This window comes from Aptenodytes patagonicus, chromosome 2, assembly GCF_965638725.1.
Source record: "Aptenodytes patagonicus chromosome 2, bAptPat1.pri.cur, whole genome shotgun sequence".
Classification (NCBI taxonomy): domain Eukaryota; kingdom Metazoa; phylum Chordata; class Aves; order Sphenisciformes; family Spheniscidae; genus Aptenodytes; species Aptenodytes patagonicus.
The window spans coordinates 9,877,137-9,902,945 of NC_134950.1; the positions used below are offsets into that span (position 1 = coordinate 9,877,137).

The following is a 25,809-nucleotide window of genomic DNA, read 5'->3' on the forward strand; positions in this document are numbered from 1 at the left end:
TGCACACATTGTGAGCCGGTACTTATGTTGGGTCATAAAACCTTTGGAAATCCAGACAGCTGCAGAAAAGCCTCAATTTGTATGGGCACAATTTCTGAGTTTCTTAGCCTGTCATACCACTTCACTGCCTGAACCATTCAGTTGAAGTGGGAACTTGTGCTTCTGATAACCCCTTGAATAATCTAAAGAATATACTAGGCAGCTGGGGGGTTTGGTAGCATGCCCCTCTGATAATTTGCTACATGGTGGAATGAAAAACTTGTTACTATTTCTTTACCTGAAAATCACACTCAACTCAAACCAGGGTAAAATACAGGGCAAATTTAAACATTCATCATGACTTTGAGAATGGACAACACAATTGCAAATGTTTCTCGATTATGTAAGGGGAAAAAAAAGGAGAATGATACTTAACTGAGTTGCACCTGAACCTCACTTAGAGCTCCCCCCCCCCCCCCCCCCTCTCTCGTTAGCATGCTGAGTCATCTGGAGAAGTGCCTGTCCTGGATTCTTTCTTTTATTGTACCTCCTGCTGCACCTGGTAGAAAGCACAACCAGTCTTGATGCAGTGTTTGTGTGTATGACTAATCTTATTCTTGAAGTCACGGGTGGAAAAGAGGGAGGGGTCTAGACTTCTTATCTTTCTACAATTTTTTCTTTCCGTCTTGGAGATGCAAATATGGGTCAAGGTATCTCGCAAACTAGCCTGTTACATTTGACAGGCTGATTAACAAATGTTTGCCTGAGAGTGTGGTAGAATTTTCCTGTCCCTTTTTGTGACTTGTTAAGTATGTTACGCTGCAAAGTCTTTCTGATTTAACTATTTTTGGTGGTACAGACTGTCGCTCTGTACACCAACAGTCATGTTTTATACAGGATACTGAATGGGATAAATATGTATCATTACAGGTATTGAATTAAGTCTAGCCACAATGAGGTCTACGGTTTTGGGGGTAACTGACCTCCAACTTTTTTCCTAAGCTTACGATAACAGCAGACAGTAACCCATACCTGCTTATCAAATATGAAGGGGGCTGTGGAATGAATATTTAAGTAAAGCAAAGTAAAAAAAACCCATTCCTTTCATCCATAATTGTTTTTCTTCTCTCAGGATCAGGTGTATCCAATTCTTTTTAACACAACTGTAACAAAAGCATCATCTTGGAAAAGAATAACTCATTCAAGAATTCTCTCATATACTTTAAGGGTATTTTTAATGTATAAGATAGACAATTCAGAAGAAATACTTACATTGTATACTAATAAACATTTTGTTGCAAATATTCCCTATTTGATATGATTTATGATGAAAGAGTTGTAGCACAACCTGTTTAAAAACTACTCCTTTATGTTTACTGATGCCAGTGTTAAGTGAAAAATTTCTGCTTTTAAGTCAGTAGTACAGTAACTGCACAAGTGATGACTTAGCTGATGTTAAGACCGCACGGATGTGTTGTGGTTCTTGAGAACACTGAAGATGGCTCATATGATAGTATTTACAGGCAAAGCAAAATAGTGGACAGCTAGCCTTTCATCCCCTTCTACCAGCAGTTTGGATTGGGTGGGCTCCAAGCTGACAATTAGGTTTCATCTTTGGAGTGCCTAAAAGATACCTTCAAGGTACGTCTGTTTTAGTGTCTCTCTTAGTACTTTTTGAAAATAATGCTTCTCCTAACAAATGAGTTGCTTGGAAACTACTAGGTGATTTGGAAATCATACTTTCTAGTCATAATACTCCTCTGTAATCTATGGTGCAGATGCAGTTAAGGCCTGTAAGTTAGGTAGTTGCGATGAGTGCACAGTGCTGTAATGGAAGGTAACCTGTAAAAATGTGGGCTAAGCTACGGTATGTTTGCTCCAGGCTAGGAGCATGCACAGGGGTAGTTATTAACAGTTCAATTTTATTTTACTTGTTAAGATGCTGTATGTTGGTTATATATCTAAGGTTTGGAAAAAAAAAGAACCCAACTGATACTGTACGGTCTATGGAAATTCATACATTATTAATAAACTTATCGATTTTTAAGACTTGCTTTTATTTTTATTAATTTGGGTGAATTATTTCTACAGGAGTTGTTTTGTTTCTTTGTATCCCAAGAAATCATTTAAAAACTGCTGCTCGTGCTAATAAGCAACAAAAAGCTTTATACTGACTCAAGGCATAAACAGAATAGAGGTCTCAACGGAGCATGTGACTGTTCAGGCATAACAAAATCAAAGCAGCTGGTTGAATAGCTTGGGGTTTTTTTTAGTGACAACCTTGCCAAGACATCTGTGTTCTATAAGACATTAAGGGGAGAAGTTAATTTAAAATAGTGTTTTTTCTGTATACCAAATAGTGGTATGTTTTTGACAGCCTTGCTTTTGAATAAGGGGTCTGTACAAGTTTCCATAGTCAAAAAGGCAGGATGCCTTGACTGTCCCTTCCACTGCAATCTTTCTAAAATGCAAAGTGTTCTAGTAAGAGTCTGTTTTAATTTGAAGTGTCAATTTTATATCAGCTGTTCTCTTACCAAGCAGGAAGGTACTTCGGATTCATTGCAGCAATAGAACCAGCACTGAGTTTTGCCTTGTGAGAACCGGGGGAAAAATCTTTACTTCTGGGGTTTTAGACTTTAAACTTCTTTTAGTTTTTTAGCTGTTTTGTGTCTCAGTTTCACAGTTGAGTAGTACAAGGTATTTGGTTTTTAGCTATGAATTTCGGAAATGTATGCTGGAAGAGTATCCTGTGGTAGCTTCATGCGTGCATCTTTGGAAAATCCTTTTTATAGTTGAAAACTGCCTCCAGCTAATTGTTTTGGTATGTTTTTTTTTTTCTTTCAGGTTCACAAAGTTTAGAATATAACTGAGACTTTTTTTTCCCAATATTCCCAAGACATCCAATACACGCTTTATAATCCCATACTTAACCTAACTCCAGGAATCTGTCATAGGTTACTTCATTTTAAATGACAGGTGTAGGGATCGGAAGATACTGCTGTATCATAGAAAGGCTTGCTTTCTTGTAAGACTGAGAATTCTCTGAATTACTTGAGCTCAGTTGAAGTCGGTGACACCTCGTCATAGGAATAACACTTTATTTTGGCGAGGATACTTAATTTATAAAGTTATGTACTACCACAAATTGCCCAGGAAGTTTTTATTTCTTAACCTCACAGGACTATTAAGAAGAGGAGCAAAGTTCCTACTAATTGTTGTGAAATAGTGATGTTGCAATGAAGTTCTTTAATTTTACAGTTCCTGTATGTAAGAGCATGCATACAGTAATTGGAGCAGGGGAACATGTGTTGTTACCTGAGTGACCATGTAGTCTTACCCTGTTGTCATGTGAAGGTAATTCAAGGTAGTTCAGTGTAATAAACAATCTGAAATAACCCTTGGAATTTAAATTTCTTAGTTATTAAAAATAGTCTTACTGTAAATATTGACAGTATGAAACATGTAAGTTTGAACTAATTATTTGTGGAACTCATAATTACGGGCTAAAACCTAAATCATCACTTTTCAGAGTTTCACAGACAAAGCATCTGTTCTTGCAGGGTCAGGCCCTGTGGCCAGCTGAAGGTGCTCTCAGTTCATGAGACTGAGTGGTGCAGTCCTGCCTGTGTTCCAGCCCTGGGCTGCAAATTCTCATGTGCCACATGCAGGTGTGCATGTGGAAGACACAGCAGCAGTATGGATTTGGTTTGTCTAACTGGGAAGCCATTTCTTGAATAAAATGTGAAAAATTGAAGAAGTTCTGCACTTTTCCCTTTTACTTAGTTAGTAGTGCCTTGGGAACAGTGACTTTTTTTTACACTGCATGGTTTTTAGGTTTGTATTTTATCATATTCATTTGTTCTAAATTTGTGGTCAGTTAATCTATGAACTCACTCAACTGTTTGGTTTGTGAGTATGTGACGTGTTCTTTGGCTATTTTGCAGTTATCTTGAAAGTGTGTTAAAATGTGTTGCTTGTCTGTTAGCTGTTCAGGTAGGCAGTGGAATTAATGTTTTTTTGGAAGGATGTGAACTTTTGCTGAGCTCTTGTCCAGAACAGTTGTAGCTAAATGTGTTTTGTAAGCTACCTGCAAGGCACTGATCGATTGACAAACAGAAATAGAGAATGGGAATAATGGAGACTTGAGGAAAAAAGCCATGAAATTCTCAAAGTGGATGTGGGACAAGGAAGAGACTAGATGGAAGAAAGACTAGGCGTGCTGGGTAACGTTAGACTGACATGATGAGGATTCAGAAAAGAGATGAGCCCAGAGAACCTTAACAGCAGGCAGGAAAAAGGACGCAGTGTTAACGTGAGTGGACTGTAGATCTTTCAAGTCAGTAAGTTAAAACAAATATTACCAAAGGTGGTATATTTTTAATGGCATGCAGCAAGGCAGACATCAGGAAACCATGGCACTTCCAGAGGTGCGTGACATGCAGCATCTTGGAGCTTGTGGATCTTGCCAAGGTCTGAACTTGGTGAGAGTAAGATTCTCTGCTTTTGCAGAGATTTTTGTGCAGATTTTTTGTTTTTATAATCCAGTCCTTGACAAATTCATTGATCTCTGGGATACAGATGAAGAATGTGTGTTATTTTGAAGATTGTTCTCATGGGAAATGAGTGTCTTGTGATTCCTCTAAAATAGCTGTGGTTGCTTGTATATACACCTTCAGCTGTTTGGTTTGTCTTTGGGGGGAGGAGTAACCTTACAGCTTTCCACTTTTTCTTGACCTCTTGTCTCTTTCTTGCTGTCTTCCACTTGTGTCCATCCTTGACTCTGGCCTTCTGTGCTCATTAGCTTGTAGACTTAAAGGGAGCTTCTTTGACTTCTGTGATACCTTTTATGCTTGCTAGGCGACTCCCTGCAAGTGTGCTCAAATGTTACATATTTCTCTTTCATGATGTCAGTAGAAACTTGAAGAGTGCTGCCTTGTTGTTGTCCTCCTTTGTGTAAGAAAGTGTATTAATTCTCTTTCATGTGTTGCTTCTGTCAGATCAGAGGCTTTGTTCACCGCTTGCAGAGTCCTTGCCCCAAAGGAGTTTGGCTTATGCTTGGGCACTTGGGTAACATAGGTAAGAATACTTGAGCCTTTGCTGAAGCTGACGATTTGACTTAATTTTTTTTTTTTTTTAATCGTTAGACTGTACCATCTATAGGGAAGCTGTCATTAATTGGTTAAGGCAAGTCCTTATTGCCATTACAGATAAATTTCTTTTTTTTTTTTTAAGGAGATAGGGAATGGCATGTACATCCTAGTAAGTTTCTGATTTGTTTTGTGGGCTTTAAAATAAATCTTTATAAAAAATAATTTTTTTTTCCTTCATATCACAGCACCTTAACTCCTGAGTATTTGAGGTACAAAGTGTACAATGGTGCAATGATCTCTGGCTTTACTTTTAAGTGGGGAGGAATGTTAGGTTATGTGATTAAAAGGCTCATCCCCACAAACACAAAGGGACCCAGTGGTGACAGGTGGGGAAATCCTAATAATCTGAGAAATGGAGCACCCTGACCTGGCTTTTCCTCAGCCTGCCACATGAAGGTGATCAGCTCCGTGAGACTCATTATGGGATGGAGGGGAAGAGCATCACGGAATTGTTCAGGACTTATTATGGAATGTTTAGGGGAAGGACCAAAGGCAGGGAAAGGGAGGATTTGAGGTGGTTTGGGGAGGAACAAGCACAGGAAAATAGAAGGATAGGGGGATAAAGGGGCTTATCATATTTTCCTGGGGAGGGGGCTCTCTTCTATATGCATGCGTATGTAAGGAGCACTAAGTGCCAGTGTCGGACCACGGCCCAGACTGGAGTCGGACCGTTGGGTCATAGGGGCCCATGCACCTTGGGGTGCTGGCAACTGGAGTGCATGCATACTGTGTGGATATGTGCGTCAGTGTGCAATATTAAGGAGGACTATTATTAGGCTGGTGAGTAGGTAAGATGCTTGGGAGCCAGGTATCGAAGCAGCCATAAATCTGGGAGAGGCTGAGAGAACAGGTCTGCCAGTTGGTTGCTAGAGGGACCAGCAGGTCCAAGCCAACGACTGGAGGCACTGTAAGGTCTCAGGGCTGGTTGGGAGACTTGGTACTGGCTGGAACTAGGAGCGTGGAACCTCACCTTTATTGAGCTACTGGAATCAGCAACCCATAACCCATTTGGATGGAGTTTGTGTGTATGGTTGTCTTTTTCCTCTGCTTTCTTTTGGGTGTGGCTAAAAACAGTACAAGGTAGACTCTTGGGATATATCCAGCATGGCAGTGAGGCTTTTTATAGATTTCAATTCAAAACAGATTTATTTACCAAATTATATATCTAAAGATAGCAAATCTTTATTGAGATGTAACAAGTACAGCTTTTGGCTTTAGATTATTATTTTTTTTGGTGGAGCCCTCTGAAGATCATACCTAGTACCAAGAGGGCCTCTTGCCTCTTCCTGTAGTTGCCTAGTGATAGCTGCCCTTTTCTGCACAACCGACAATCCACAGTTCCCACTTTCAAGGAACAATGAATGGATACAATTTTGTATATAAATAAGCACAAAATTTAAAATTTATGAGTAAGCATATGGTAGTCTAACTCTATGGCCTTCTGAAAATCGGACTTGCCTGACAATAAGAAGTCTTTGATAGTGGTCTCAATTTTCAGCACTGTTTGCTGTGTTCTAGTTTGGAGCATGGGTGTTGTTTTGAAGTGAATTTCCTCATTATCCCTCTTATTATGCCGTGTCTCATGTCATGGAGCAGTTTTATAGTAGACAAAACTGGCTTACTTTTGGATGAAAATAAACTGGAAGATGCACTCCCAACTGCTACTGAGCATTCAGTGCACAGAGCCGTTTAGATCTGGTCTGGAGTAAACCTGTCTGAAATGCACCTTATGTGGATAAAGTATGTTTTGTTTTACAGATCCTATCCTAATATTGTGCTCTACTTGTGGCTATGGATATGGTCTTTATTTTATGGAGCAACACAAATATATCTGGTGTGGGTTGTTTGCTTTTCCTCCTTTAAACAACAGCAAAGCTTCACCTAGGAGGAGTTCCCTTCCCACGCTTTCTAAGGTGGCTTTGTTTTTGTGCACCCTCCTGAAGAGGGAGCTGCAAGTAATAAATACTGCTTGAAAAGATTCTGGATTGCAAATCTGCTTCAGCTTTTCCTTATTGCGATGTACATTTAAATGCTTTTCCACTGTGCTGCTTATTTTGCTTCACTGTTTGTATTATTTCCTTAACACCAATTTTTTCCTTAGTGCCTATGACTTTGTCAGTTGAATGTCTGTAAAATAATCCCTTGTTTATGGTCCTCAAACTCTGTCTTTCATCTTTTTATAACTATTGTGAAATGTACCATACAATCGCATCCACCATGGGAGATAGTTATCTACAGTTGCCATCACCTACTGTATTATGTGTCTTTAACTATCATTTCTATTTGTGTACATTACACAAACTGTATGTAACATTGGCATTAAATCATTTTATTTGCAAATTTTGGAACTCTCCGATTTTGTGATTAACAAGTGTTGCCTTTTATGATTATTCAGTATATAACTAGAGTTTGAATATGTTCCAAACGGCAATGCTTAGAAAAATAGTTCTTTACTGAATCTTCTATTTATATTCCTCATGTGAATGGTCTGGAGGTTTTCTTACTTTCTTCCTCATATTAAGGCAGAATACAAATCAGCAATAGGATTTTTTTGCATCGTTGCACACAGCTTCCCTTTCTACTGCTCCGTTCTATTTGTGTCCTGCCTTCAGCCCTGCTTGAATACAGCCCTTAGCATTCTGTGCAGTACTAGCTTCCAGGGAGCCAAACAATGCGATGTTCATGAAAGCTTTGAAAGACTGCAGTTGCCAGATGTAGTATTGTCCTGGTTTCGGTTGGGATAGAGTCAATTTCCTTCCTAGTAGCTGGTACAGTGCTGTGTTTTGGATTTAGGATGAGAATAATGTTGATAACACACTGATGTTTTAGTTGTTGCTAAGTAGTGCTTACACTAGTCAAGGACTTTTCAGCTTCCCATGCTCTACTGACTGAGAAGGCTGGAGGTGCACAAGAAGCTGGGAGGGGGCACAGCCAAACTGACCAAAGGGACATTCCATACCATGTGACGTCATGCTCAGTATATAAACTGGGGAAAGCTGGCCAGGGGGGCCGCTGCTCGGGGACTGGCTGGGCATCGGTTGGTGGGTGGTGAGCAATTGTACTGTGCATCACTTGCTTTGTGTATTATTATTATTATTATTATTACTATTATTATTATTATATTATCATTTTATTTCAATTATTAAACTGTTTTTATCTCAACCCACGAGTTTTTCTCACTTGTGCTCTTCTAATTCTCTCCCCCATCCCATTGGGGGGTGGGGGGGGAGTGAGCGAGCGGCTGTGTGGTGCTCAGTTGCCGACTGAGGTTAAACCACGACACTATTTTCCCTACCCTCAATTTAATCCAAACCTGTGATGATGTAAATGAATTTTGTTGTGGTTTGCCTGGTAGATGTTCACCAATAAATTTTTTAATTTTTTTTTTTTTTCCAAATTTTCTGGATCAAGGTAGATACTTCTCAAATGCAGCATACCTTGTTATCCTCATTGGTAAGATCAGTAAAGGTCTGAACTCAGCATGGTGGGTTTCTTCAGTGTCTGATGCACCAAGATTCTTTTCAAAACAGTATATGTACAAAGAAAATCTATATTAAAAATGTTACTCTTAAAAGGCTAGGAGCTAGCTTAATAAGAGTCAGTTCATTTTTTCTGTAAAGGATTGTGGATTTTATCAAAACAAAATTGCTTTCTGAAAAGACTTTATACTTTTTAGTGTTTCAGTTAGATGCATTAGTTCAGTAAGTTTCCATTCACTGCATAAAGACTGGATGTTCTGGAATAATATAAAGAAGTTAATTGACTTTCACTCTTAGTGGGTTTAGGGTAAAAATGTCAAACAGCTATCCTTGTTAAGACTGGCAATAAATCACAGCTTTTCTTTTTCTATGACTGTAAAAACAAACATTCCCCAAACTATATAGGAAACAAAATTGGCTTCTGTTCTCTTTTGAGTTTAAGACATACTGTAAAATATACAACGGAAATTTGAACAACTAGTTTATTTTGTTTTAAGTTTAATAATTTGATTTTGCTAGAGCGCATCAATATAATTTGTGAAACGTGGACTAATGTCTAAGGGCTATGTACATTTAAAAACCAAAATGTATAAAATGTTTCATTGGTCCGGTGAACATACTTGTTCAGTTAATACCTTACTATGTAATTATTGCTAAACCTTTCAGAAAATCTTCCTCCTTCTATATGTAAATAGCTTTTTGGGGTTTTGCAATGATAGCTGATATTCAGATCTGAAGAAAACAAAATCTATATGAAGGAAGAGGAAGAATTGTCCTAGTTTGCTACAGGGCTTTTGTTTTTGTTTTTGGTTTTTTTTTTTCCCCCAGTTTTTTACTGAGGTTTGTCTGTTGCTTGGTATTGTGCATATATGGTTATCTACTGGTGAATTCCTTCTCGTTGCAGCTTGCATAACAGAAATACCGTTAGCAAGTGGAAGAACAGCTGTACTGGGATAGTCCAGAAGTTGATAAAAGCCTAGGACCTTTTCTGGCATAGCCAACAGCAGATGACAAGGGAAGAGTTGTAGGGGAAGGGCAGAGATGTAGGGATACCTTCTCCAGTAATGGTCTCCCAGGCTTCAGTAACTTGCAGCTCAGGGTATGGCAGAACAAAGGTGTTAAATTTATATTTCATAGCCATGCTGAATTTCTCTTCCATGACTTTATCCCTTTCTTTTCTTTTTTTTTCTTTAAGTATATAAAGTTTTAGGATCTGCAAGGAGTTCCACAGCTTACCATATGCGGTGCAAAGCACTATGCCTTTCCATTTTTTATTTTTTATTTTGAATATGCCACCTGCTCATTTGTTTGAAGTCCTCTGCCCCTTGTGTTGGAATAGACTGTGTTCAGCCATTGTATATCCACCCCTCTTTGACATTTGGAATTTTTGTTGGCCTATGGAGAGGCAGGGTGCTTGACCTCTGTCTTGCCATGTGCTCTTCTCCAGAGATGCAGCTTGTGCCTGCTGTAGCTGCTCTGCAGAGATCTGAACGGTTGCACTTTCTGTCTCAGGTAATAAGGAGGAGTCTGTGGGACTTTTGAAGGGGCTGCTCTGTGAAAGGAAATTAAAGGTAAAGGATTTCTGGGAAAGCCACTGTCAATTTCCTACAGCTTCTGTTGCATCACTTAGTGTTTTCTTTCTGTTTAGCTCTAACAAGGCCAGCTTCTGGCCTTTAGAATGAAATCAACCTTTACTAAATAATGCCTTCTCTCTCTGAGTGAGAAGCATGCTGAGAGGAAGTGCTGCTTGCTTGGAGTGATGTGTGGTGTAGGGGATAAATGGTCCTGTAAAAGTAGCAGGAGGTATTTAGGTTATTAGAGAGTTCATAATACAGCACACTGAAAGTTGCATAAAGTGCTTTTCAGATGTTGCTTGATTGGTATCGTCAGGTTCAGTAATTCTCTATAGCAGTAAATGTAAAACTTCAGTCTGTACTTCAGCACTGGTTTATGCACTTGTGAAGATCATGAGAAAAGGCATAAGGAACTCTAGCTAGTTACCGTAGTTTAAATAGTTGACTGAGTTTCTGAAGGATATAACCATTTTAAAATCAAGAGAAAGAATGTAAGATTAAAAAAGGAAATCTGTAGCCTGAGTCACCCCTGCTGGCAAAGGAGAAAATTGAATTTAACTCCTCCATGCATGAATATTGCTGCTTTTTCACAGAGTTGGTTTCTAAGGATCCAAGCTTTACAGTCTCAAAGTGTATCTTCACAGTTCAAAAGTAGGTGGATTGCAAGGGATGCAGCTGGGATGGAACAGATCTTAATGTAGTTGAGATATTAAATATCATCTGTCTTCTCAGGTTATGGTCACATGGCAATTTTAATCTGGTATAAATTTGTGCATCCATTGAAAGAGGTGGAGCCACCGTGTGTGTAGCTGTCCTCCTTTGTGGCCATAATGCAACAAAAAGGGCAATTTTCATCTGATCTAATTTCTTGACTTTGTGGTTTTCTAAACTCTAGTGTGCTGGTACAAAGGAGGTAGTGGGAATGAGTGGTTGGCGGAAGGAAACAGGAAAACCATCTTTTTCAAGTCCTGTGGAGCAACTGAGCACTCCAGCTTTCCACAAAAACCTGCAGGGATGTCTGTTGACCAGTTGCTTCTAGTCATAATATACCAGCTGGAATGTGGAATGCTATTGATTTTAACCTTCATTTGCTTAACCATTTCATCTTTCCTGTCCAAATTTTCATGATATTACTCACCATTTTTTCTATACATTTGTTCTGTATTTCAAAGAGAATCTTTTAACCATACGCATACATTTAGCATATATTATAAGACATCTATTGTATTTTGTAGACATCTGAAACAGTGAAACAGTTGTTATTTCCTAAGGAAAAGGAGAAAAATCCGTCTTCATTCATATGCCTCCGCTGAATTAAATTGCATTTGGAAGTTTTAAATTGTTATTAAAAAAATACAATGAAGAAGTGGCAGAAATTTAAAAATTAAGAAAGTATCTTTCTGGCTAAGTAAAAGTGTTCATGAAAAGGTACTACATTTATTGGTGATAACGTTGTGTCATGTCCCATATCATCTAAGTCTAAGGGTGTTTGTCAAGAGAGTACGCTCTTGATATAAATTTAGTTGCATAAATTTAGAAGTTTGTTCTGTTCATAGCTGCTTCTTTGCAACTTTGTGAGAGCTACTGTGCCATTATTTAATTTTAAAATACTGCAGCCTATTAATCTACTATAGTTCTAGTACCTCAGTCTGTCTGGTTTTTATGTAAAATCATTCATCAATGGTGTGAGCTTCTTGAGTGTCTTTAAGACTGATGTTGATAAGTTAATTTTATTTAAGCACTAACTGCATCCGCTAGGATTAGCTAATACAATTTTTAGAGTGAGCTGGAATGAATAAATTGTTTTTGAGAACCAAGGTAACTTTAAGGTAAATGCCATAAATTAATGATTTTAGTATTAGTCTTCATTTTATGCTTGGTTGGGGGGATTGTGGAGTTAAAAGAAAAAATCATTGGACTAAAATAGGAATAACTTGGTTTCTGATTAAATATACTTTTATTATGTAATTACCACTCTTTTGGGTGGGTTTTAAACTATGCTATTGCTTTGTCCTATGTTTAAGTGTAACCTATATTTTCTAGTTACATAATTACACAAGAATGAAAAGCTACATGGTAATGATCAGCTTTGTCCATGCACTTTTGTTACCCTGTGGTAGCAGTCTTGGTTTTCATTAGCTTTCCCAAATTCCGTTCTTGATCCTGAATCATAAATTAGATTCCTTATTTTAGAGAATAATATTGCCAGCCTGTACTCTTTTGAAGTGATATATATCCTCTTCAGCTGTAAGACTGCTGTTTAAAAAAACAAAACAAAACCCAACAATATTTTCCTTCACTGGTGTTATCTGATTCTTCCTGTAAGCAAAAGTATTTCCAAACTTTGTTTTGCCCCGAGTGCTTTAATTTATGTTCTAGCTAATCCTGTGGGAAAATGCTATTTGATGGTTTACTGAAGCTGATTCTACTTTCACCTTCATTACTGCTTCTTGCAGAGGACAAGGTCCAGGGACCCATGTGTTTTAAATCCCGTTAAATAAGTAGTAGTTATCTGATGAAGGGGGAGACAAGAGTAAGCTGATTGAAACCTATTTTCCATACAATATCTAATATCCCAAGGAAATTATAAACTCTGAGCATTTTGAAGGTTTGTTGGTTGGGGTTTGGTTTTTTTTTTTTGACTCCAAGCGAAATAAACTAAAAGTCAATAGCTGCTGCTAGAATCTGGCTGTTATTGAATAAACTGCTGCTGCCATTAGTAGAGCAAGAATATTGATTTCCAAGAAGCTAATACTTATTGCTGTGTTTAAGGTCCCTTATGTCTATGATTCACTGTATGTGAGTTATGTACAAAGCCTATGTTTTATCTGACAAAAATGCACTGAAATAATATTTTATAGAGCAGAGTTTGTTGCAAAATTATTTGATATTCAGTGTGGGTGCATGCCTGGGAGTCTAGCACAAGTGTTAGCAAAAGTGTTTTAAGCCCTTGCTTGAGGAAGAGAAGGATGACTGCACATGGTCTTCTCTACCTCCACTGAACTTGAACCTTCTACTTAGGTGCTGCATATATGGGGAAGTTGTTGTCTTTGACTAATTTTGGTTTTGAATCTGTGGAATTTGAATGCTTTAGAAGCCCCAGGTCCTCAGTCACCTCTCTCCCAGTTTATTCCTAAGACTTTTCCCTTCCTGAAAACTCTTCTATTTTTTGCTAATTTGCACGAGCTGCTTCACAGTGTCTCCCAAAATGATTAAACAATGTAATTGAAAAGTGTCATAAAATTGGGGGGGGGGGGGCAGGCAGTTAAATACTCCCTACCAAAACAGTTATTTGTTCAGCTAGTAGCGCAACTGTATACTCGTGTTATAAATGTGGCATTATTTATATTAACAATATTCAGTTACATCTGTGATCAGACAAACCAGTTGCATTTCGTAAATGGAATACAGTGCAGCTATTTTTATATCTGACAGCGACTATTTTAAAGAGAGTTGTTGCAAGTGTAATTTAATTATGTTTAGGATCTTGGCTGTAAATTATGTCTGAAGCTTAATATTGTTAAGAAAACTTATAGAATATTCTCTAAGGCCATCTGTTCTCTAATACAGTCTTAAAAGAGAACTAGCATAGGACTATTTTTACCAAACACAATACTATGTTAAAAAATGCTGTGAAGTAAGTAGCAGTTTGCTTGCAAAGCACTTGTACTTTTTCCTAACATACTGGAAATTACTGCTAAATTCTCTTAAGTTTCATTGTGGTTTTAAAACAATACCTTTAAAATCAGCACTGTATTTAAAGTGTCTTTCCCATGGAAGGAAAAGTGGTAGATTCTGTGTTGTCCCAATGACTTTGTCAGGTCATATAAACAGTTCGGGCAAATTAAAGTTACCTTTACACTGTAGGATTTCAGTGTTGTTAGTATATCCTTTTCTTTCACCCTTGATTGATTGCTATAGCTTATGCATTTGTACGTAAGTCAGAAATTCCTTTCTAGACTTAACCAGTTTGCCAGTGGTCATAATGTGTGCCAGGGTCTTCAAAATAAACCCAAGAGAATCTAATTGGATTATAGGTCTGTGCTTTAGGTTGGATATCCCTTCTCATTTCACTGTATTTCACTTGTATATTGAGAAAGCAGATCTCACTCTGGTTTTAAGTTGTATATAGAATTATTCTGTTAATTAAAGCATATTTATCTTTACATAATATGTATTACACACATTTATGGGTTGGGTTTTTTCGGCCTATGTTGCTTTTAGAGGTGTGTTGGTTTTCTGTACCACAGTGAAGATGAGATGCGCATCTTAGTTTTCTAATGTACATTTATGCTATTTTTGCATGTTGGTCAAAAGAAATGAAAGACAATGGAAGAGAAAGTAGAGATTTTTAGATGAGGCTTTTATTAAAATAGTAGAATTGACTATTCGAATTATCACGTTTCCTTTTCTGTAGTATTTCCCCCACTAAATTAAATATGTTCAGAGAATATGTTTGTATCAAAGAACATGACATTGACATTCAAAATTAACTCTAATGCTTCACATCTAAATTATGCTCTTGTGATTTTATTTTTTTTTCCTTTTGTAAGGGGAGACTCAAAACCCCTCTTGTGCATTTCGTAAATCATCTCTAGCCAAAGTCCAATCATAATGATTAGAAACACAACTCTGTTGTATATTGTAAAACTTCTCATGTCCATTTTTAACTTTTACCTTAAAACCAAAAAAATGGAATGTGTGCTTATTTTCTAGAATGTTTCCAGACTTGTTGTTGTTCTCCCTCCTGTTATTATCCTAAAGTGTCAGTCCACATTATACAGTGTAAGAAGGATTCGATGGTAGACTCTCCTAGCTGGTCATCCAAGTGTACCTCTGAATTTCATACTAAGTGGTGGTGGTTACAGGTTTAATGTGATATAAGATGAAGTCTTATTGAGTCTGTCATCATAGCACTCTCCAATAAAAAAATGAAACTGAGCTGTAAGGAGTGTCCCAGAATGCTGTAGTAGTGTTCAAGGTCTATGTTGTAATGGAAATCCCATTTAGTTGGGTGGTTTTGTGTTGTTGTTTTTTTTTTTAAGCTAATTAAACTCTTGAAATCTGCAGCTTGGAACAAATAGACACAACTCAATTTTGTTTTTTTATTACATAAAACAATTTTAATGCATTTATATACCTGCTCTTTCTCTCTGAAAGGAATAATTCTGAAATGGAATATTGCAGTCATGCATCAGTGCATGCATTTAAGTATTTCTTCAGTGGTTAGGAGGAGAAGGAGCATGGGTTGTTTCTGTTCTCAAGTAAGGGACCGTGCCCTCCCCCCCTCCCCCCCCCCCCCCCGGCCTCGCAATGGTGCAATTTTTTAAAGAAAAAAGGATTTTTAATAGTAGTAGTAACACTTTGAAATGGCTTGGTCTACCATGAATATGTTTTTGATGTCCTTCGTATCTCTGCTGCTAGCTGATACCAGATACCGACAAATAACACTACTGACTGAAATTTATAGAGCTAGGAGGTGTAAGAGTACTGTGTAATTGCAACACCGCTGTGAGGCTGGCAGTGGCTGAGTGAGGGGGTACTTTATTTATCCCCAAGTGTCACTTTTGAGCTTCTGTAACATTCATAGAATCTGTGTACAATATTTGAAGAATTTTGCTGCCTGAGAAGGTGGTAATAATCGTAACTCATGAGTCCTGATCTAGTGCCTCTTCTAGTGCCTCCCTGACTAGATAATACCTGTGAGTTACTGGGATAACAGCTTAAATACAAAGCATGCTGCAAAATATTTGGTGGCTTCAAAAGAAGAAGAAAGAAAAGAGTTAACACGGGAGGAAAATATTTTATGGTGTTTAACTCTGGTGCAGCAACTGAAGGGCTCTCCTGTTAGTGAAAATTACAGTCAGATATGGTGGAGGAGGAGCAATTCTCCAGAGACTTTTGTGCTTTTTTTTTCCAATTCAATTTGCTAAGAATCACATTTCTTTCTAATAAATTTATGTCTGCTAGCACGTCTGTTTTAGTGCATTTGTGTTTATGCTGTTTGCATGCCATCTTCTCTTCAGTTTGCTTGCTTTTGAAAGACTTTACCTCAACTATTTGCTGTCTTCTGATGTATTTACTTTTTGATTGTTCTAGAAAATAAATAATCTTGTTCTATTTTGGACTGTTTTGAACTGTATTTAGTTATGTCTTCTGCATATAAGCTTTTTAGGTTAGATTTTGTTAAATGAAAATGGCACTTTTTTGGGTTTTTCAAATTACAAGTATCTTCAATAAATTAATTAAAAATTTCATTTATATGCTATTTCTATGGAACTGTATATTTGTATGCTGGAAAAAAAGATTTTTGTAGGCTGGTATTCCATGGCCAGTACTCACACTCAAAGTAATGTATTTCCAGTGGACTTCGAAAAAAGTGTAAGGAGGGGTTTGCGAGAGCACAGATACAGAATAGGCTTCTATTTCTTAGATTAAGATCATTCCCTTTGTGCTTTTAAAGCAGTACTTAGCAGATTGCTAATGTGGACAAGAAGGATCAGCTCAGGGGAAAAATTGACAATGTGCCATGATTTGCTAAAAAGTGAGTGCAACAGCACTACTTGTTTTTAAATACAGTACATTTATAATGTAGGACTCCTATTTGCGTTCTGTGCAACCACTTGCTAGTGCTGTGCAGTTTTAATGCCAGCAAGAGCTGTGTGCGCAACTTGGGAATCTCGTACAATGGTATCTTCAGGAGCTGTGGGCCTGGCTATGGGTTTGCTGGTTTCTGAGCTTTAATCATATTTACCCCATTAATCATGCTAATGTGTTTATCTGCTGTTGGAGTAAGAAATAAGTAAAATTGTGCTGTAGTGACTTGAAAACTGGTAAGTTTTCTTCACTGGTTTTTCTGTCAGGCTTCTAATGAGTAGTAGTAAAGCTGACTGGTATAATGAAGTGAGTTTGGATATAGTGAATGATAGTAGAGCTGTTCAACCAGTCGTCACTAATTCAAGGCATGTTGTTGCCAGTGTAAAGGTAAGAATATTATCACTAAGAAGTTGTGGATGCCCCACCGTGCCCAGGGAAGTTGTGGATGCCCATCATTGGCAGTGTTCAAGGTCAGGCTGGACGGGGCTCTGAGCAACCCGATCTAGTTGAAGATGTCCCTGCCCGTGGCAGGGGGGTTGGACTAGATGACCTTTAGAGGTCCTTTCCAACCCAAACTATTCTGTGATTCTGTGATATTTATCACCAAGATTAGTTCCTATGCAACGGAAGCTGGTTTAGAGCCTCTGTGCCTGTGGGGAAAATTTTGTATCTGTCACTGGATGTTTTCAAGTGTGGTCACTAGTTGTGGGCTTTTCAGCATCTCCTATACAACAGAAGTTAGAAAATGAATCTGATCTGTGTCATCATCGTATCTGGAAACAATCTCATAGTTTTGTTTTTCAGTTATCTCTAAATGTGCCTTGTGCACAAAATGAGCTAAACTCAGAAATATTAATGTAGCTCAACTGAGAACTTAAAGGCAGGAACTGCCCAAAATATTGTTAAATATTCCCAAATGTGTCAGAGCGTGCACAGGATCAAATATCCGCCCCATGCTCATTAGGAAAAGTGTGATGCTAACTTCATTTTATCTAGAAGTAATCATACATAGATAGCAATTAGTATCTGCATTCATGCTCTTTCAGAAAAGGCTTCTGGGTAGGAGTGTGGTTGCAAAGAGGGATCCAAAGATCAATTGTCAAAACAAATTACAATTTGGCAATACTGAACTTTTTAGAGAGATTAATAAGCAATATCTACTGTGCTGCCATTTGAATAATACTTGAAGAATAATTTAGTGACTGTTATTTTTGCAACTCTTTTTAGAGACTACACAAATGAACTTGCTCATCTAAGGTGACCTTTACAGCACTGAAGGGCTGATGATTTTTCTCACATATGCCGGTTTGGAGAGAGGCTGTTGAGTTGCATCGGGCCATGTAACTAACAGCAGGAGATGTGAGGGAAGTTCAGCTGATGGGATCTCTGTTAATCTTTGGCATTACCTGAAAAAAATATTTTCTGGAAAAAAATGCATTTCCTAAATTTGCTTACTGATGCTCTTTTCATTAGTTTATAGTTAAACGCTTGGAAGTTTCCAATTTTCAGGGAAATCACTATTTTTTTTAAACGAATATTATCTTTTAATTGGTCTTATTGTGGGAGTAACTGGTAAATGATGTTGGCAGCAGTTATTACAGTGATAAGTGCTTGTTGATGGTTTTTTTGGTTTGCTTTCTCTCTTTTGGACGCTTTGGGTTTTTAAGTAATTCAGGAGAAGTTCAAACTGTGCCTGTCTATATCCATCCAGAAAATTCTTAACCACTCCCCTATTTTTGTCATGTAGACATGTGCTGAGACCAATTGGAAACAGACTTCAAACTGGTGATTGGCAGGGCCAGTACAAACTGAGCAGAAAGGGAAGGACAGGAAGGGTGGTTTGAATCACTTCTCCGTTTACAGAATTACGTGAGTTTGATAGTCTGCTCGTTTCCGAGTGGGTAAGCTACAGGAGACCAACAGTTGACTCTTATCTTCTTTTTTGGTTATATTTCACTGGGGAAATTATGGGGTTTTGTCTTGTTGCAATTTCAGTGGCATGTAATAACTTATTAACCTGTCTAGTCTATGTTTATTATCCATCCCATAAGTTTGGATTTCATTGTGAAGAAAACTGATACTCGTGCTGAACAGCCATAAGTTTGTAAGGTGCCATTGCTCTACTTCGTTACATGGATATTGTAACTGGGACTTGAGCAGATGGCAAGCGTATTTTCCAGTACAGACAACAGTAAACTGTCAGTCACTTCTGTGCCAGGGTTAGATTAGTGTGTAAATTGATAAGTGAAGGACTTACTAGTTTTAGTCCCTTGAAGCCAATACATCATCCATGTGTTTTCTGTGAAGTAATTAATCTTGTATCTGACAATACATGCATGTGACTACCAAGCATTCATTTTAACCATTTGTGTGTATAACCTCAAATATTCTATACTTCACATGGATTGTTTTTTTAATATACGAAAATAATTTCTTAAAATACAAGGAGGGTTTTTTGTCATGACTGTATAGATTGTGCATGCTCTAACAGCCTTCAAGCTTCTGTCATGGATTTGTCTTGTGCAAAATACTGTAATTATTTAAAACACTTCTGTTTTAGTATATTATTTTTGTGGGTGGATTTTGGTAGTGGTAGGATATGGAATTTTTTAGGGCGAACCTCCTACAAATGGAGTGAAATTCTAAAACTCCTCTGAAATGAGGATGAGCAGTTTTGTTCCAGCTGGAAAATGCATCTCCTCTGGATAATCTACTTGAAGGGATTAATAATGTATGTGGACATACTAATGTAGTTGTCACTGTCTTGAGCCACTCTTGTCTTTTGTTATTGTAAGGCTGAAAGAAATCTGTGGGTTTTTTTCCTCTTTAAATTGTAAAGGTTTGCAAGATACACAAAACGTGTTTGATGTTTTAGTAGATCTAGTGGGCTGAAGGGGCTGTAGCATCCTCTGTGCAAATGTGTGCCTCTAGGATGATGCTAATTTCTAGAAGAGCTTAATTTAATATGTATATGAAACACTTTCGTGACCAATTTCTGTAATAGTAGTTTTACATCAGTCAAGAAAGGAAGATTTTTGTGTTGCTTAAACCGTGCTTTTCATGTTTATTAGGAATAAGTACATCAAATATTCTTAAGTATGATCTCCAGTATATAGACTTTTATATACACGCGCTTGCATACAAATATATACATATTAGTATCTACACACACACATGCACACAAATATGTACATATCTATACAGAATAAAAAGACACAAGGTTCTAAAGAAACAATTAGTGGTCTATCTATTAGTGCTCTACTCTACATGTGAGTTTGGCAGGTTTTAGTACATCAAAGATAGATAGCGATCCAGAATCTAGCACTTTACAGACTGCACGGTAGTATAATTTCTGGTTTAGAATTTAGTAGCTATTACAACAGAGCATGGCCCAAAAATAGAAATACCCCTTACTGAGAAGAGATCAGGTTCTAGAGGGTTCAAGAGAGGCAAAAGCAGCGTCTGTCTGTGTGAACAGCAGTGCACAGCTCTGCCTTGTCTAGCAGAGAGGACTGCGGTGTGGGTTATGGGATGTCAACATACACCTTTTCTGACCTGGTACTGACTTGTGTGCTGTGTCATGCTGGTAAAAGCCTATGTGCAGCTACTCAGTGATCTACATCAGTGAAGTGATCCATTGGGAGGACTCACCTTCCCTCCACCCCAAAATTAATTTGATTTTGTTTCTTCAGGTGGACGAGTTTTCCAATTTTTATATTGGTATGAATAGTTACCAGTAAATGTACGTCTTAAGAGGGAGGGTGCTGCAAGAAGTCTTGCCTCTGAAAGTGAAATGGTAGCTCTAAGTACAAATTTCTATCAATGTGCTATGCACCGATGGAAAGTGAGCTACATCCACAGTGCTCAAAAGGAGCCCCTGGTTTTTGTGGGGCTCGGGTCACCACAGCAGCTCTTGAACTGCATCACAGTGTAGCCAACAAGAGTGCTCTGCTATGAGGAAGGAGAGACACCACTTTCTTCAGTAGTACAGATTTGAACTAGGTTGGTGGTTTGAAATTGCAGGCTAGGTTCAAAGTAGCTAAATGGTAGCTGAAAGGAGAAATTAAATCTGGGGGATTCCAAACTGATTAGTTAGAAGAGCTGATCTTGCATGATCAGGAGGTTTTCATTCTGACTTAGATCACTGGCTCCTTCAGGCAGTGGACGTCATCTCTGTATATTGCTTTGCTCAGTAATTGCTCTCTTAAAATAATGAATGTTCCCTTCCCTGCTGCTCCCATATTAGTGATTAAATTTAATTCTATATCAAATCTAATTTGGAAGATTTTTCTAGTCTATTTGTCCTGGTCTTCTAGATTGATATCTTTAGGAACAAGTACCATCTTTCTTGGACTTTTTGTATTTATTTTCTCTTCCTGAGTGTCCAGTTTGCTTCAGTATTAGAACTTAATACAAAGTTTTGTCTCTGAATCTTATCAGCGTTAACTGTTGTCTTTTCTCCAAAATACTGGTTTCAAATTCTTATACTATCCTGCATTCAAACTCTCAATAGACAAGTGAACCATTATTTTTTTTTTCTGGTCATTGAAGATGGAGAGAACTTCAGTAGAAATATATGATAACAGCTGTCTTGCATAGCATGCAAGCAGAAGCAAAAGCTTTTGACAGCGTTTGCAAAGGAATCTAAGGAGAATCACCTGGTGTGCACTGTCTTGAAAAGGAACACAGAGTTCTTCGTAGTGTTAAATCTAAAAACTAACTCTTTCTGCCAAGATGAAAGTCAAGTAAAATCCACTATTTTACTGGGGAGCAAAAGAAATAATTACATTTGCAGTTCTGAATGTTTGAATCCATTGTTCTGCTGCAAATTAAAAACTAGAGATAAATAGTATTAGAAAACACTTATATAAATTCTGCAATTCCAAACTTTCTAGTCTTAGCCACCACAGAAGTGGTTGTGTGATTTGAGAATATGGTGGTTTTCAGATAAAGAACAGAAACACTACATTTTCTTTTGTTAGACTTTCATGTATTGTTCAGCTATAACATTTTGCTTGGTTAAAATTGGGCCACTCCAAAATAGAACTATTATATATTAATTGGTTTATCTCTATATGGGTTCCTACTGTAAGCGTGCATGCACCAAAACACTCAGCGTTTTGAACTTGGGTAGGAGCGGTACCCTCATGTATGACCGTCTCCAGTGCTTAACACTCTAGTTGACCTGTGGTTTTTTGGGGCTTCTTAATGCCCAGTGCAATATACTTTAATCATCTCAGCTTTGACAGCAAAAGCTCTGCTTGTTGATTAAGTTTTCACTCATAGTGTTGCTGGTGATGACCCTTTCTGATGAGGTACACCCTGCTGTAGGAGTAGCTGCCATTCTACCTTGGTCTGCCAGTCTTCAGATATCAGACCCACAGGAGCTCCAAGCTTTAAGCTTTTTGGATAATATGGCTACCCAAGGGTGTCTACAACATGAACTTTGCGGTCTACAACAGCTAACGGGCTCAGTTGGGCTGCTATCCTGACAGTAATTCTGAGTACAAGTTCTCCAATCTTCAGTGATTTGAATGTGAATATAATATGGCAAACACTGCCAGCTTCATTAAAACTTGAGATCATTGATCTAACTTTATTTACATGATGGGAAATTGCCTATGATCTAAATGGGGGAAAAAAACGTAGGAAATGATTTAAACGTTTCTCTGTGTTCTTCATGGACAACAGGGAACTGTGTACAACATGTGAGGTATGCAGAATATCCAAACCTCATACTTAAGTGAAACTAACTGGATCATTGCGCACAGTACCAGTATGTGGCTTTTAAGGTTCTTAATTCCACAAGTCTAGACTATTGTTTACATTGATTTTATTTTTTGCTGTATAATAATAGTTCTTTCTCATGTTAATTTGATTTCTTACATCAGATTGCCAGTGGTAGGGAGAAGTTATGTTGCTTAAAAAAGGAAGTACCTAGAAATATAATCCTAAAATCATCATTACTTAATAACGTTCTCTTCTGGATTTTGAAACTATTGCAGAAAAATTGAAATTCAGAATGATAGAATCCTGAAAATGCATATTTGAGTATTATTATGATAAATATTTCCTTTCAGTCACATTATGTTGCACAAAATCAGATCTTAGTCCTTTTTCTTTTGATTTGCTACTTTTCATCTTTTGTATTTATAAAATTCTGTTGTGGAGTTTGGGGCAAGACGTTAGTGTGATAATCTGTGTCTATAGTTGGAAGACTACTACTGTGGGAAAACCATAGATGTTAACAAGCAATTTAGCTGTAGTAGAAACTATAGGGCTATAGTAGAAGCATCTACTATTTCTTGGGTATTTTTCAAAATGTATTACAGTTTGAATAAATGCTTTGTCCCTAGCAAAACTAAAATAGTGATTTTCTTTTAGCACTGTCATTGCTGCTCTACTCTGCCTTCCGAGCGTTTTCAGTTCAGTTCTTTAATTTGTCTTGGAGGGGTTGAATGATCTCAGACCTTCCTGCAGGCTTAATATGTTGTATCTGCAGTTTTTTCCAGCCTGTAAAACTACTTATTTTGCAGGTTTCTTTTGAAATGTTAGTGTATTCTGTTGATCAATGAATTAAATATTTAAAGTAAGTTTGTTGTTATTGTAGGCATTGGATCAAGACAGAACTGCACTACAGAAGGTGAAAAAATCTGTGAAAGCAATATATAATTCGGGGCAAGGTAAGACATTGTTTTCAGTTTTACATAACCTCAGCATTTGATTTCAAGTTTGAGAAGTGTCTTGCAATTTATCATGTTGAAGTGTATACCGTAAGAGATGCTTATCTGTTTAGGAGTGTTTGGATTTAAAAATTTTCTTTCTTTGCTTCTGATTATACATCAGGTTAATGTGTTCTCCAGTTCTTTCACCCTCGTATTCCTTCTCAAAGGCCTCTAGGAGAATTCCCATGGGTAAATTTTCCTGCTGTCATAACATTTCAAGCAGTTACCTTCAACTATTCAATCTAGGCAGTGTCCTAGATTGAATTTATGGAGCGCACTTCTAAGTGAAATAAGAATGAGAACTTGTTAAAAAGTTTAATAAATAAATAAAAAGAAATATCTACAGATAGATGTGTTTGTTCCTTCAACACTTGGCTCTCCCCTCATAATACGTGCAATAAAAATGACGTATCTCCCTTTTTAGATAAAATAGTGGAGATTTATCGTTATTTTGCTTGTTTGAAGACAGTGTTGATGTTTTATTGGAGCTATAGTAGTAACTTTGAGAGGATAGGTGGAATATGAATTGATAAACAGTTTGAGTTCAGTAACAAATGATGATCAAACACAGATCAATATACAAATTAGGTTTTAAAAATGTTATAAAGTGTACCTGGCTTCTACCTCTGCTTCTCTCTTAAGGTCTAAAAACTGTGCCAAAGGCAGATAGGGTAGCAGAGCTGTACACCTTCCAATAACCATCTGGCTGTAAAGACTGGATTTTAGAAAATCCCAGTTCCGATTCCCTAGCAATAATAGTCAGTTTAGCAAATATTTTCCTTATGCAGAGCTGCTTCTGAGTGATCTTAGTTTCTGTGTTGTTTTGTGTGTGCTGTCCCATGAACTCGTGTTTATGGAAGTGTGTGGGGTTTTTAATATATTGTAAGTTCTTAAATTTTTTCTTCTGCCAATGACTAAAATTGTTGCTCTACTAGCACCATGTTTTAATTAGCTTTTCTGTAACTTCAGATGATGATGAACGTTTTCCCAATAGACTATGAAGCCTGATACAAAGTGAGAATAGTATTTGGTACATGTGTATTTAGTTTTATGCTTTTAAAAGTATTGAGATATTCCAAGCAGCTTTTCTATTTGAAAGTACCTACTTACTGAATTTCAAAACTGATGAAAATTATAGAACACATTAAATGTGTTCTGCCTGTTTTGAAATAGCTAAAATCTCTAGTATCATTTATATATCATTTGATTTGAGTCTTGAAATAAAAGTAATACTGTTTTCAATGCCTGTAAGTAGGCCATACTACATGATGAACTAGTCGCACTGAGTAAAAGCAATAGAAGGTTGGTTAATGTTTTTAATTGGCTGCCTCTGCACTTAAAAAGGACCAGAGATAGGTAGCTTTTTTCTCTCTTTTTTCTTTTTTTGAACAAGTCTTGTTTCAAAGGTGCAAGTTAGTATGAATTCTTTTGGCTGAAGAAAGCACTATACATAATACTCTAGCTCCCTCTTCAGAATGCTGTTGTGATAGGCTACATTATGATTTGAAAAGGTGTGCACAGGAGGCCATTCATGCAGTAACTGATAAACATAAGCTAGGGTTAGTAACAGCAAGACTAAAAGCATGCGTTATACATGTGAAACCTTGTGAAGATAAATATAAAAATGAAGTGACTGAATTAAAACTCAAACTCATTTTGCCTGCTTGTACAAAGAGAATTGCTAAGCCAGCTATTTTCTAATGCTTCAGTGATGAAAGTGGATTTCGTTGATGTTTAACTTCATGTAAAACATACTAAAAACAGCTGTGAAATGCGTTGTCATTTGTCAGTTCAAGCAAGAGTTAGGTGACTATTTTTGTATTTCAAAAGAAAGCCTATAACTACATTTTGAGAACTCAGAATTGGAATTTCATTTTACAAATTTGTTTGCTAGAAGGTGAGACCATATTTAAACTACTAGAGTAGGAAATGTTTTTTTTTTTAAAACTGCCCTGCTTCATAATCTTCTTTGAGAACTCTAGCTGGACTGGTGAGAAATGGTTATTCAGGGGCAAAAGAAATCATAGAATCATTAAGGTTGGAAAAGACCTCTAAGATCATCAAGTCCAACCGTCAACCCAACACCACCATGCCCACTAAACCACGTCCCTAAGCGCAGCATCTACTCGTCTTTTAAATACCTCCAGGGATGGGGACTCCACCACTTCCCTGGGCAGCCTGTTCCAATGTTTAACCACTCTGTCAGTAAAGAAATTTTTCCTTACATCCAATCTAAACCTCCCCTGGCGCAACTTGAGGCCATTTCCTCTCGTCCTATCGCTAGTTACTTGGGAGAAGAGACCAA

The 25,809-nt window shown here is 37.4% G+C and overlaps 1 protein-coding gene across 3 annotated transcripts in view; it reads left to right on the forward strand.

Moving 5' to 3' along the window:
• ASAP1 (ArfGAP with SH3 domain, ankyrin repeat and PH domain 1) overlaps nucleotides 1-25,809 on the forward strand; it is a 145,982-nt gene that overhangs the window by 36,575 nt on the left and 83,598 nt on the right. For all 3 annotated transcript variants that reach the window (XM_076329089.1, XM_076329090.1, XM_076329091.1), the window contains exon 3: nucleotides 23,390-23,462. In XM_076329089.1, the coding sequence (XP_076185204.1) occupies nucleotides 23,390-23,462 (73 nt within the window). The remainder of the gene's footprint in view (nucleotides 1-23,389; nucleotides 23,463-25,809) is intronic.